Source organism: Salminus brasiliensis, chromosome 10, assembly GCF_030463535.1.
Source record: "Salminus brasiliensis chromosome 10, fSalBra1.hap2, whole genome shotgun sequence".
Classification (NCBI taxonomy): domain Eukaryota; kingdom Metazoa; phylum Chordata; class Actinopteri; order Characiformes; family Bryconidae; genus Salminus; species Salminus brasiliensis.
In genome coordinates, this window is record NC_132887.1 from 10,415,147 (window position 1) to 10,428,967 (window position 13,821).

Below are 13,821 nucleotides of genomic sequence, written 5' to 3' on the forward strand. Positions count from 1 at the left end.
CTCATCTCAGTCTCAGCTAAATAAGATTCATATAAGACTAGTAAGATTTCCTCATTTCTTATAAAGCTCGCTTCTACATCTCAGAGATCTTTTAGCAGTCTATCAGAGCAGCAGGAAATCTCATGCTTTTCTCATTTGAGTCCAAAACCCCTCACGGTTAAGTGCCGAAACAGTGCTCTGGTCACCTACATGTGAGGACACAGCTCAGATCTAATTTTTCTGGTATGACTACGACAAGGGGCAATACAGAGCAGCCAATCAGAATCAGAACAGCAACAGAAACAACCTGGTTAATTACATTAACTGTTAACTGCAGAAAATTGGCCTTTTAAATTTCATTAAATGTAAGGAAATGACATCTTTAATTGACATCCTCTAGAGGCTGCAGAAAGCAGATGATGTGGGACCACTGTCGGCAGCTGCGTAAAGTGGAGTCCTGCCAGAAGAAAGCGAAGCAGAAGAGCGAGCGCTTTTAGTCTGTCACCCTCCGCAGCTCCTTGGTCAAGTCACAGAGAGGAACTAAAGAAGACTCCAGTGGGCCTCAGACATTCTCAGTCACAACCTCCAGCTGGGTCATTAATGACAGGGTTGTGGGTTTGACACCTGGGCTCGGCAAGCTGTCACTGTTGTGGCCTTAATCAAGGCCCTTAACCCTTCCTTTCTGTGTCAATTGCTGCAGTGCGCACTGCTTTGGGCATGTGTGCTCACTGTCACTGTGCGTGTTTGCTTACTAGTGTGTATGTGTGTGTGTTCACTGCATTGATGGTTAAACACGAAAACTCTGTCACTAACCTGAGCAGTGAGCATGTCCACCTGCCCATGGTAAGACACACTTCAAGACTACATCAATAAGTACATTAGATGCACTTAACATCATCAGATTTGCCTGTTTAATAGTTTGAGCATCCAGAAGTCTGTCAGTTAGTGTAGTTTTCTACTCTTATCTGCAGGAGGCATCTAGTTCTGAAATATTCTAGGGTAGTCTTGCATGCACAGTTTGTAAGCTTAAGGCCTGTCTCCAAATTGTCTGGGACATTTCGGCCATTCCAGAAGTTTAAGTTTGGGTCTCCTCATGGAGTCCATGCTGATTCTGAGGTACAGTGGGGAAAAATGTATTTAGTCAGTCTCCAATTGTGCAAGTTCTCCCACTTAAAAAAATGAGAGAGGCCCTTAATTGACATTATAGGTAGACCTCAACTATGAGAGACAAAATGAGAAATAAAAAATCAGAAAATATATATAGTATTTATATAAAAGTATTTGGTCACCTACAAACAAGCAAGATTTCTGGCTGTGACAGACCTGTAACTTCTTCTTTAAGAGGCTTCTCTGTCCTCCACTCATTACCTGTATTAATGGCACCTGTTTTAACTCATTAACAGTATAAAAGACACCTGCCCACAACCTCAAACAGTCACACTCCACTATGGTGAAGACCAAAGAGTTGTCAAAGGACACTAGAAACAAAATTGTAGACCTGCACCAGGCTGGGAAGACTGAATCTGCAATAGGCAAGCAGCTTGGTGTGAGGAAATCTACTGTGGGAGCAATAATCAGAAAATGGGAGACCTACAAGACCACTGCTAATCTCCCTCGATCAGGGGCTCCACGCAAGGTCCCAGCCCATGGGGTCAAAATTATCACAAGAATGGGTGAATGGGGCCATTTATTGTAAGATTTTGAGTGCAAACCTCCTTCCATCAGCAAGGGCATTGAAGATGAAACGTGGCTGGGTCTTTCAGCATGACAATGATCCCAAGCACACTGCCAGGGCAACAAAGGAGTGGCTTCGTAAGAAGCATTTCAAGGTCCTGGAGTGGCCTAGCCAGTCTCCAGATCTCAATCCCATAGAAAACCTTTGGAGGGAGTTGAAAGTCTGTGTTGCCCGCCGACAGCCCCAAAACATCACTGCTCTAGAGGAGATCTGCATGGAGGAATGGGCCAACATACCAGCAACGGTGTGTGCCAACATTGTGAAGACTTACAGAAAACAATTGACCTCCGTCATTGCCAACAAATATGACTATATAACAAAGTATTGAGATGAACTTGAGGTCTACCTATGATGTCAATTACAGGCCTCTCTCATCTTTTTAAGTGGGAGAACAATTGGTGACTGACTAAATACTTTTTCCCCACTGTATATCATTGATCATTATCCTGTAATAGAAGAAATCCACTTTTCAGCTTCAGCCTTTTCTTGTCTGCACAGACAGTTACTGTACATACTGTATATAAACCCACTGTACATTATTTGTTACTTTGCATACTTATTATTTTACATATGCTCCTCCATATGTAAAAAACTACATTTACAGTCTCTGAATAAATGTGTATTTTATAACATCTATACTCCACCATCCTTAATGCCTTTTGTAACCAAAGCATCACCTGCCACTGTTACTTTCTTGCCCTTTATATGTAAATTATACTGTATTTAGCACTTCTGGTTAAACTGCATTTCATTGGCTCTGTACCTGTTCTGTGCACAATGACAATAAAGTGTAATTGAATATATATTTTGAATATATATAAAAATTCTTCCAGGATTTTTTTTCGTTTTTGTGGAATCTATCAATCCATCCAATCATGCAATATTGCCAATAACACTGGTGGCAACACAACCCCATAACGTGATAGATCCATTCCCCTGCTTCACAGTTAGAATATTGATCTTTTTGCAAAATACTATGTGCTTTTGTATCTCTCGATATTCTTTAGCATTTTCAAACACTGAGTTTTATGATGAGTTCACAGGTACGAGATCTTCCCCGAAGCAACGCTACACCATGCTCCTCCCTCTAAGCTAAACTTTCACGCAGGATCTTGGAAGTCACATGGGGGCTTTGATCAGGCCTATGTTTTTATGTCAAAAGGTTTTGATTGGTCTCACTACCATGCAAGGTTTCTTGGTCTTCCAGATCTCATCTTGACCTCCATAGTTCCCCTGAAGTGCCATTTCTTAATAACAGTCCACACTGTAGGAATTATCATCTAAAAACATTGATTACTTCTATTTCTAACAGTAACTTATGTTTGATGAGTGTTAGCACAAGGTTTAAAGAATCAGAGAATGTATAAAGCCTGGAAATCATGGTGAGACCATGTCGACAAAACAAATCTGAAGCTTTTCATTGCTTAGGGTGGCCAAACTTTTTACACAGACTTTTTTTTGATGGTTGATATGGTTTTAAGACTGATATACAGTATCTTATTAAACTCAAAACTGGGTATTAACGTATTGATGCATTATTAGCAAGACTGGGAATGGCACCACTGGATGCATTTATGCAGTGTTCATAAAGGTTTCCACAAATGTTTTTAATTAAACATGTAAAAGAACATAAGAACAATATAGATTTCTAGATATAGATATTATATATATAGAATATGTCAGTTTGCTTTAAAACACAGAGCAAAGATGCCAAGAGGAGGCAGACATGGTGTTAGACTTTGGCATTAAGATCCAATCCTAATCTAACACTCCTGATACAGGTAATTAAGTACTCCAGGGGTTATTTTGTATTAGAGCCAGATGTGTTGAAACTGTACTCTCCATGGTGGTAGAACGCTAGGACCAGAAGTTGTTTGTATATATAGTTTTAGGAGTAAGTTTTAATAGATAACTTCATATAGAGAATTGTGACAGAGGATCTCTTGGATCTCAATATGGTATTCTTACTCACAAAGCAAACAAAAGTAATAAAACATGTAAACAACATCTTTTTAAATTGTGTTATCAAAATTCTAATTAAAAAAAATATATATTGATACAGACACAAGCACAAATTCAGTATTCGGTTCAGGTCCTGAGTTCCATATAATTGATGCAAATATGAATCCTCATGTCACTTGGTTATACAGTCAGATTGGTTTATGGCAGGCTGAGGGAAACCTGTCATGCTTCCACACCTGTATCCTTTACTAAGTAGCCTAACATACAATAGGTGTGATGTTTGAAGGATGTACAGTTTATTGCATTATTGATGATCTGGACGTGTACAGATTTTTAGCTGTTAAGAAATAGCTGTGAGAAGACACCAGGTGCTGGTTCGATCACATTACGACAGTCAACCTTTAAAAGCACTGGAGCTTCGTGCTCTGAAGCAGAAGCTTCAGGAGGATCATCTGATTCACAATGATCACAGCACTTCTCTGTTTCTTCTTCCTTAGGTCCACAGTCGCCTTGGAGGTAAGGCAATACTCAAATCCTCATTTTCTTCAGAGTAATGTATATAGTTTTTATAGCATTTTCATGATCTTATTGGTTTCTCAAAGTCTGTGGACCTCTGGACTGAGAGGAATGGTACTGTGGATCCAGAAGGCCAGTGCAGTTGTGAGGCTTTCTTACCTGGCACTACGTTCCCCATGGGAGAGCTGGTACAGCTGGAGGAGACAGCAGTGCGGATCAGTCAGAAGCTGGAGCTGGAAATCATCAAGGTACAGGATGCTTTAACATTGAAAATTTAACACATACAACTCAGTACACATCATGGGTCACCTGCACTCATAAATAAGGACTCAGAAATGGTATAAGACAAACCTTTTATTGACATTTTAAACTGTAAGAAGAAAGAGTATAAAGGCTCAGAGTCCAGCATGCGTTGGCGATCCTTTGCTCTAACACATCAACCAAACCCAAGGGGAACCAATGGCTGCCTCCAGGGGTGCTTACAGGGATTTTGTGCCCCATTAAAAGATATCAGACTGGGCCTCACAACTTTAACGATTCTGCCAAATACTCAATTAATGCATTTTTAGTCCCTGTCAGTCACAGGCCATTGGAATCGTCTCAATTTCCTCCCATACAGCCCCTAAACTACCTCATGCAACAGTTGATTCAACCTATCAGCTAATTTAAAGGCTTACAGAAAATGGATTTATGGGTGGAATTCAGAAAGCCACAGGCAGCAGATCTGACTTGCTTCACTCCTTACAAATCTTCATCACTATTTAATCAAGAAGACTGTCTCAGAAACAGCACTCTTGAATGGAAATGCTTTAGGAATATTGGCCCAAACAGTAATGTCTGCACAGCTGGGATCCTCAAGGACCTGTTGTAACGTACTTCTCTCTTCTTGCCAGGTTGAGATGTTTGAAAGCAAACTCACTGTTTATATAGAGAAGGTTGCAAATCTCACAGTGGTGATTCAAATGATGGAAGATGATCCTGACTCCTACTCTGAGCTCCAAATACAAGAGGTGAAGATTCAGATTAAGCAGGTAGAAGCTCTCATTCTGGATCTTCAGGCCTCCATTCAGACGTCATCTTCAGTGCTGGTCAAAATCCGCAAAGAGGTAACGCATGTACATGCACTGGACTGATCCAGGGTTTGCTATTTGGTAGTGCTAAATGATACTGGTGTTGATCAATGAGATGTGCTTAACCCTCCAGATCACCTCCATCGTTGTTGTGCTGACTAAAATGGAGAACAAATACGATAAGAACCTGGTACTGGTAACAAGGAGAGAGTACATCAAGATTCAGCAGAAACTGGATGAATGCGAGAGACGCCACAATGAAATCTTTAATCCTAACATTGGTAAGTCTGTCCTAAGTTCCAACAAAATTAACATGTAGGGGTTTAAGTCTATTGCTAAGCTTTTGACTTTTATCTTTTTTATAGGATCTTGCAACCATGGCGGTATTTCAAGACTAAGCAAGCCAATCATTAGCCAGCTGAATGCACACCTGGTAGCAGGCCACATTTATGGAGGGTGGGGCAAAGATTCACGCCCACTGCCTGGTTCTGAAAACACGTACTGGTACTCTGCTTCTACTGATGCAGTGGTCAGGTATGTGAGTGTCTATGCAGACTACTACAGATTGATCATGAGACAGGCAATGAAAACATATGACCTCTATGCATCAGCTGACTGGCGAGGAACTGGCAATAATTTAATTGTACGGGCCAACACCTTGTACTATCAGTTCGCAAACCCCTTCAGCATGGCTAAGTTCAATATGACCACTCAGAAAGCTGAGTACAGGGTGGTGCCGAGTGCAAGCAACAGGTTTTCCTACCATTACTCACCCTATCAGAACTTAGACTTCGCAGCTGATGAGAGTGGACTATGGATAACATATGCTACAGAGGCATCCAAGGGTAAACTGGTGCTGGGTAAGATAGACGAGGCAGCATTTGCACTAAAGGAGGTTTGGCAGACCAGTATCTTCAAGCCATCTGTGGGTAATACCTTCATGGTGTGTGGTGTTCTTTATGCTACAAGATCTGTAGACACCAACACAGAGGAGATCTTCTATACCTATGACACTCGCAGCAGAAAAGAAAGCTATGTTAGCATTCCCTTTGAGAAGTTCCAGGAAAATTACATGTACCTCGATTACAACCCCACTGATCAGAAACTGTACATGTACAACAATGGCTATTATGTCAGTTATCATGTTTGGTTCCACCAGAATAACAAAACAAACAAACCACAGGTCCTGATGTGAACATTGTCACGGCTGAAAATGAGTGTGGAGTTTTTTGGTGTACATGATCTACTGAGAGACAGACGACACAAACATGCTTTCTGTCACATTTCAGTTCTGTTAATAAACTCTTTGAGCAGTTTACCTGGTTGGGTCTTGTCTTTTCTACTTCATTGAATTTTTCATTGAAGCATTTTTGTTGCTTCCAACATATCAACTTCAAGAACTGACTGTTCACTTGCTGCCTAATACAACACCCCTTGACAGGCGCTATTGTAACAAAATAACCAGTTTAGGTAAGACAGACATAAAGATTAACTAACGGAAGCTATTTTATTTTATCCAGAATGGTTCAAACAAAGGACAATACACTATAGCACAGCTGTCTTTAACAGTCACATTCTCCTGAATACAGTGAATAATCTGGCTGTGCAGTGGGTAATTTTAAATAGACAGAAATCTATTATGTAAGTAAAGCTTAAATTAATATAACATTGCTAATTAAACATTTTTTTGTTTCAACCACATAATCAGTCCAAGTTCTACCTGTAGTTGCACTCTGAAAAGGTAGCTAACATGTAGGGGATCCACATCTAATCATTGTAGACTCTGTCCCACAAGGTTTTACAAGCCCCTTTCTGTTTACCATTCACAACCACTCTCTTGGTGAATATCCTCCCATGCCTCCCATATCCTCCCATCTACCACTACCACACACATGGACAAAATTGTTGGTACCCCTCGGTTAATGAAAGAAAAACCCACAATGGTCACAGAAACAACTTGAATTTGACAAAAGTACTAATAAATAAAAATTATATGAAAAACAAATTAAATCTGACATTGATTTTGAACCATGCTTCAACAGAATTATTAAAAAAAATAAACTCATGAAACAGGCCTGGACAAAAATGATGGTACCCCTGAAAATAATGTGACCAAAGGGACATGTTAAATCAAGTGTGTCCACAAATTAGCATCACAGGTGTCTACAATATTGTAATCAGTCAGCGGGCCTATATATAGGGCTACAGGTAGTCACTGTGCTGTTTGGTGACATGGTGTGTACCACACTCAACATAGACCAGAGGAAGCGAAGGAAAGATTTGTCTCAGGAGATTAGAAAGAGAATTATAGACATGTTAAGGGTAAAGGTTATGAGAACATCTCCAAGCAGCTTGATGTTCCTGTGACTACAGTTGCACATATTATTCAGAAATTTAAGATCCATGGGACTGAAGCCAACCTCCCTGGACGTGGCCGCAGGAAGAAAATTGATGACAAATCAAAGAGACGGATAATACGAATGGTAACAAAAGACCCCAGAAAAACTTCTAAAGAGATTAAAGGTGAACTTCAAGCTCAAGGAACATCAGGATCAGATCGCACCATCTGTCATTGTTTGAGCCAAAGTGGGCTTCATGGGAGACGGCCAAGGAGGACACCATTGTTGAAAACAAATCATAAAAAAAGCCAGAGTGGAATTTTCCAAACTACATGTTCACAAACCCCAAAGCTTCTGGGAGAATGTCCTATGGACAGATTAGACAAAAATGGAACGGAAGAAAAGAACACTGTCCCTACTGTGAAACATGGAGGAGGCTCTGTTATGTCCTGGGGCTGCTTTGCTGCATCTGGCACAGGGTGTCAGTGAATGAAATGACAATGAAATCTCAAGACTATCAAGGGATTCTAGAGAGAAATGTGCTGCGCAGTGTCAGAAAGCTTGGTCTCAGTCACATGTCATGGGTCTTGCAACAGGATGATGACCCAAAACACACAGCTAAAAACACCCAACAATGGCTAAGAGGAAAGCCTTTCTGTCTATTCTGAAGTGGCCTTCTATGAGCCCTGACCTAAATCCTATTAAACATCTTTGGAAGAAGCTGAAACATGTCATGACATTCAAAACTGAGACAACTGGAGCAGTTTGCTCATGAGGAGTGGGCCAAAATACCTGCTGAGAGGTGCAGAAGTCTCATTGACAGTTACAGGAATCGTTTTATTGCAGTGATTGCCTCAAAAGGTTGTGCAACAAAATATTAAAATATAAGTTAAGGGTGCCATAATTTCATTAACCGAGGGGTATCAACAATTTTGTCAACGTGTGTATATGTCAGCCACCCATCTCTTTCCTTTCTTCTACCCCTTCTGATGCTTATCAGCATGCCTAGCTGACATCTCATCTTGGACATTGACCCACCAACCTAAAGCTTAATCTTGTCTAAACCGAGCTGCCACACATTACTGGAACTACCACTTCCCACCGTGATCTTCCCATCTCCTTCCAGAACGCCCTGATCATTCCGGCTGCAGAAGCACAAAGTCTTTTCAGAACTGCGAATTGCTGTGGATCGATGTTGGCTCTTGTTGCGAACCCGGCTGGATCAGTCCTATCCTACCTTGTAGCAATGATCAGTAGCTTTCAAGAGCACTTAACACTCAGGCTTATTCCATTTTTGTGATTGCAGCTTCCCAGCTTGCCTCTGTGTTGTGTGTTGTTTGGATCTACAATAATAGCACTTTAAATTTACATAATTGTCACAATGTCTCCCTCTGTGGGTGACGCTTAGTATTTCCTCTCCCTGCTTCAGCCCCTTCTGGACTTCGGCCCTACTGGACTAGCCCAAGCCTAATTACACACCTGCATCACATCCCTGAACTGAATGCTCTCTTCATATATACTAATTTCTTTCAGTCTGGCTTTGTGAAGTCTCTGTGTTACCCACCCCAGTTCTGTGCTGGTCATCTTTTTGTTTGGGCTTCCTGTGAATTATCCTTATTTTGTCCTGGATTATGATGATTATGGATTTGCTTGATATAACTGCCTGCCAGCATTTGACCCCTGTCTAACCAATTGTGATGGATAAGGCCTAATAAAGCTTCTCAGGAATTTCAGCCTGCCTTCACTACCCTATTGTTACAGTGATATATATATATATATATATATATATATATATATATATATATATATATACATATATATTTGGAGCACATGGATGCAAATGAATGAAATGTGCTAAATGGACAGTAATCTTGATTAAACTAGTGGACTTAAAGAAGGCAAATGCAGCACCGGTGGTTGGGAAGTCACATATCATCCAGCCTCATCCTGAATGCTGGAGTGCTGCAGGGCTGTGTCCTGAGCCCTCTGCACTTCTACCTGTTTACCCACAACTGTGTGTCTCTGCTGAGATCCAACATCATCATCAAGTTTGCCACATCAGTGATAATAAAACTATCGGACTATAGGGAGGAGATTCAGATCCTGGCTGTGTAGTGTCTCTCCAACAACCTCTCCCTTAACACAACTTAGTGTAGACAATTGAAAAAACAAAGGCTGCACAAACTCCCCTGTATAAAAATCAACAGGACCAAGGAAGAAAGTGTCTTCAAGTTCCTGGGTGTCCAGATCTCTGAGGATCTTTCATGGACACTCAACACCTCTCTAGTTTAGAAAGCGCAGACGAGTCATTTCAGATGTTCACAAACAGATGAGCACCATTGAGAGCAGTCTAACCAGCGTATGCACTGATACACAGTACCATCACTATTTTGGGGTCAATGTGTAAATAAGGAGAGCACTAGCACTTTTGTCCCCACATCAAGAACTGATCACCACCAGCCCTGTGAGTGCAGTATCACCAAGGACTCCTCCTAACTCAGCCACACTTGGTATAACCCCCTACCTTCCAGAAAGAGATACAGGAATGTCTATGCCTGAAGCAAAAAATCTTCCTTCATTTTTTACTTTCTTTTTCATTACATTTTACTTCAGAAACAGCAACTAATATTCTTAAAATATATGTTTTAAATATTTTCTTAACCTTACAATATACTCACACTTGTCTTAGACTGTAATGGCTGATTTCCCAGGCAGGTTTTCAGGCTAGTTTTAGACTACAGAACATTCTACATGGTGATTCTCCGTTAAAAGTAAATTTTAGTCTACGGCTAGGCTTAATTCTTGTCTAAGAGTTCAGAAAGTAATCTTCTGAAATTATTGTTTAAATAGTTGAAGTACTATTACGGTCTACTTGAACAAGTTTAAAAATGAAGCTTGTTCTGATAGTAGTACACTACATACTATTAACGTCTAGATAGGAAAAAACAGCTTATCATTTTTCAAAGATTTCCTTGACAGTTACTTTAGCACTTGTTTACTAAATGGCTTGACTTGTTTTTTTCTCTTCTCAAATTTATGATAAGCTGCTTAAAAGGCTTCATTATGAACAGCTAAAATGGAAACTTTAAAAAGTGTCTTAAATAGATCTTAAGTAATAATAATAAGTAAATAATTATTTAAAAACAGTGAGACTTGAAAACCTGTTGAGTTTTTTGAGATCAGCTTTTAAGAACATTCTTAAGAACTTCTTCTTAGTGTTTATCCTTTGTACTTTGTACGTTTATTCTCAGGAGTAGTTTATTCTCAGAAATTATTATCAGCTTTTGTGAATCCGGCCCCATCTTCTCTACGTCAACTATCGCTCCACTGAGCTCCACACTACACAGATAAACACTAGTGCCTGTATACTGCAAGCATTGGATTAATTTATTCCTAGTATTTAGTAATACACAACACTGTACTGTTACTGTGCACTAAATACACTGCACATACTTCAGCTATTTATCTAATCTACCTATCAGTTTTGTACAGTTTACAACAAGGGAGCCACCTTTTTTACCTTCTTCATTAAACAAGCACAGTACTGATTCCTTAGACAGCATGCAGTTTTCTGTTCTTAAGAAACCAAGTTGACTATCAAACATTTCCTGACATTCAGCCTGATTCCAAATAACTGTATCACCTTAATAGCAATAAGAGAAAATAAAGATAATTTTTATGAACACATCCTGTTGCTCTGACACTGAAAGCCACCAGTTCACAGTACAGTTCTTTTAAGCAGAGAGGTTTCTTATCAAATGGGTTTATAATGAGCCACAACCATTACAACCATTTACAACCAGTATAAGCCCTTCTCTATAATTTGGACCACACTGTTCTCTGATAACACTGCCAACACAGTAGCAATTATGTGTTTTGTATGTACTGTCAGGTGCAACATGCAGTGTATTTTCACATGGTCAACTTCTTATGTCGACCAATAAAACGCAAACTAGCACTGCCAGAGAATCTCCAGCAAACATGACTGTGACACATGTCATCTCTCAATCTTTACGTGAACTGTAATAACTATGGGAATGTGGAAGATGTTCAGGATGTCTCTGATAATTTCCTCTTTAAAAGCTGATGGTTTGGGGGCAGTGACAGTCACAGTCTCTGGAGAAAGCCTAAGACAGAATGCATTTTCTCCTCCTGCTCGTCTTCTTTGCCAGCCCAACACTCGCCTGGCTGGTAAGATTTTTACTTAGATCCATTCAAGCTGGAAAATGATGTCAGTGCAACTGTAACCATTTCCCATTTGTCTTCTCTTTCCAGCCGCTGGAGGACTGGGGCTCGGGCAATGTGACCGGCTCTGTGGGAGAATCTGGCCAATGTATCTGCCATGTGTTCCTGCCAGACACTACGTTCCCTGCAGACCGTGTGGAGAGTCTCCAGATATCTTCTAATAAGCTGACTGTGGATGTGGAGCTTCATATCAACAAGGTACACTTTTCTGCACATGCTGTGATAAATTCTTAAAAATAAAGGTGCTTTAATGGTTCTTTGAGCTTCTTGATGGTTCCTTAAAGAAGGATGTTTGTAACAGAGATGTGTGAGTATGAAGAACCTTTTAATTGGTAAAGAACTTTAACTTAATGAGAAGGTTCTTTAGACCTTTAAAAGGCCTTTTAAAATTAACATCACTAAAAACATCTCATTATAAACATGGGTCTTTAGGAAACCATCGCATCCACAAAGAAGTGGTTCTTTCTATAGAAGTGGTTCTTCAATGGCAACACCTAAAGAACTGCTCAAAGTATTTTTGATTTTATTAAGAGTGTCAGAGCAGCTGTAAATGGTGCTGACTGTAATGCCTGCTTGCTTTTTGCTTTATGATGCTGAAGCACTGTGAGATTTCTCTTATTCTTTTCCTCAGCTGATTACTTTCAGAGGCCAGGTGGTTATTCTACTCGAGGAGCTCTCCAACTTGACAGTCCGGCTGGAGGTGGTGGAGAGTGGGCCTGATAAGTACATCAAACTGGACTTTGAGTTGCTGAGGATCGAGCTGCGAGAATTCGAAGCCCTAGTCACAGATCTGAAAACGTCCCTCAACTCTTCCTCACCAGCATTTGATAGTCTTTACAATGAGGTCAGAACTTCTTAAGAGGAAATATTTACTGTGATTTTTATGTGCATTATGCATACTGAGTGTAGGTCTGTTTCTTTTACTGTACTATAATTCACTATAAATGTTTTATCATGTCAGTAATATATTTAATATATTAGCACAATTGTCTAATTCTTGATCAGACAATGAGTAACTGGTAGATCAATAAACTGATGTCCAGCTATGCTGGATTAGTGCTGAACACACCATTTATTCTGACTGTTGTGTTTATATCACTTACAGATTCGCAACATGAGCATGATTGTAGATCAGCTGGAGAGCTACGACAGAAGCAACTTAGAAGTGATTCGCATTGAGTTTGCCAAACTTCAAAAGAAGCTGGAGAAATGCCGAGATGAACAGGATGACTTCTCCAATGCACAGATTGGTAATGTTGATGCGTCATCAGCTTTTAAAATCAGCTTAGGTGCAGCGACAATGTATGTCCAAATGTTTATGGACACCCCTTCTAATGAATGCCCTCAGCTACTTTAAGTTGCACCCCTTGCAGACACAGATGTGCAAATGTGCACACACAGCTTGTCTATAACTTACAGTAGAACATGACTCTCTGGAGCAGATAAACATGAACCTATTGGCACCATGCCTAATGCCAGGCATGAGCTAAGGGGAGAAAATATCTTCTAAAGGATTCTATGGAACTATGACTTTTGGGATGTGTTGGAGAGTTGGGAATGAGGTGAGGTGGTGATCATCCAACATCCTGACCTCACTAATGCTCCGGTCGCTGAATGCAATTAAATCCTCACAGCAATGCTCCAAAAGCCTTCTTCCCTGGACAGTTGGGACAGTTAATCCAACAAAAACAGGATAAACTCTTTTTAATGTCCTTGATTTCAGAAGAAACAATGAATGGGCTGGTGTCCCAATACTTTTGTATTGTTACTTTTGTAAGTAATGATTGAAGAGTAATTCACTATTGCTAATTATGGCTTCTTGTCTCAGAAAGATGTACAGACTGCGGTCGCATATTTCACTGTCTAAAATGCAAAAGATCTTAGATTGTATTTTATTACATTTATTAGAAAGAGAAGGCAGGGGTGCAACTAAAAGGCTATTGCATGTCTTCATATTTGGGGGTATGGGCCAATT

At 40.1% G+C, this 13,821-nt stretch overlaps 2 protein-coding genes across 2 annotated transcripts in view; both read left to right on the forward strand.

Moving 5' to 3' along the window:
• Positions 1-4,118: 4,118 nt before the first annotated feature.
• Positions 4,119-6,539, forward strand: LOC140564679 (olfactomedin-4-like). Its single transcript, XM_072690288.1, has 5 exons — positions 4,119-4,192; positions 4,279-4,440; positions 5,086-5,298; positions 5,396-5,543; positions 5,628-6,539. The coding sequence occupies exons 1-5, from the start codon at positions 4,139-4,141 to the stop codon at positions 6,455-6,457; spliced, it is 1,407 nt and encodes a 468-aa protein (XP_072546389.1). The 5' UTR covers positions 4,119-4,138; the 3' UTR covers positions 6,458-6,539.
• A 5,193-nt stretch (positions 6,540-11,732) lies between these two features.
• Positions 11,733-13,821, forward strand: part of LOC140564680 (olfactomedin-4-like) — a 3,246-nt gene continuing 1,157 nt past the window's right edge. The window contains exons 1-4 of the mRNA XM_072690289.1: positions 11,733-11,792; positions 11,877-12,044; positions 12,478-12,690; positions 12,952-13,096. Coding sequence (XP_072546390.1) covers positions 11,739-11,792; positions 11,877-12,044; positions 12,478-12,690; positions 12,952-13,096 — 580 coding nt within the window. The 5' untranslated portion in view covers positions 11,733-11,738. The remainder of the gene's footprint in view (positions 11,793-11,876; positions 12,045-12,477; positions 12,691-12,951; positions 13,097-13,821) is intronic.

Bases quoted from the DNA above. Each gene is read 5' to 3' on its own strand.
- LOC140564679 (XM_072690288.1), top strand. From the start codon at position 4,139: ATGATCACAGCACTTCTCTGTTTCTTCTTCCTTAGGTCCACAGTCGCC. The intron at 4,193-4,278 runs GTAAGGCAATAC...GGTTTCTCAAAG, and splicing joins GGTCCACAGTCGCCTTGGAG to TCTGTGGACCTCTGGACTGA. The intron at 4,441-5,085 runs GTACAGGATGCT...TCTTCTTGCCAG, and splicing joins TGGAGCTGGAAATCATCAAG to GTTGAGATGTTTGAAAGCAA.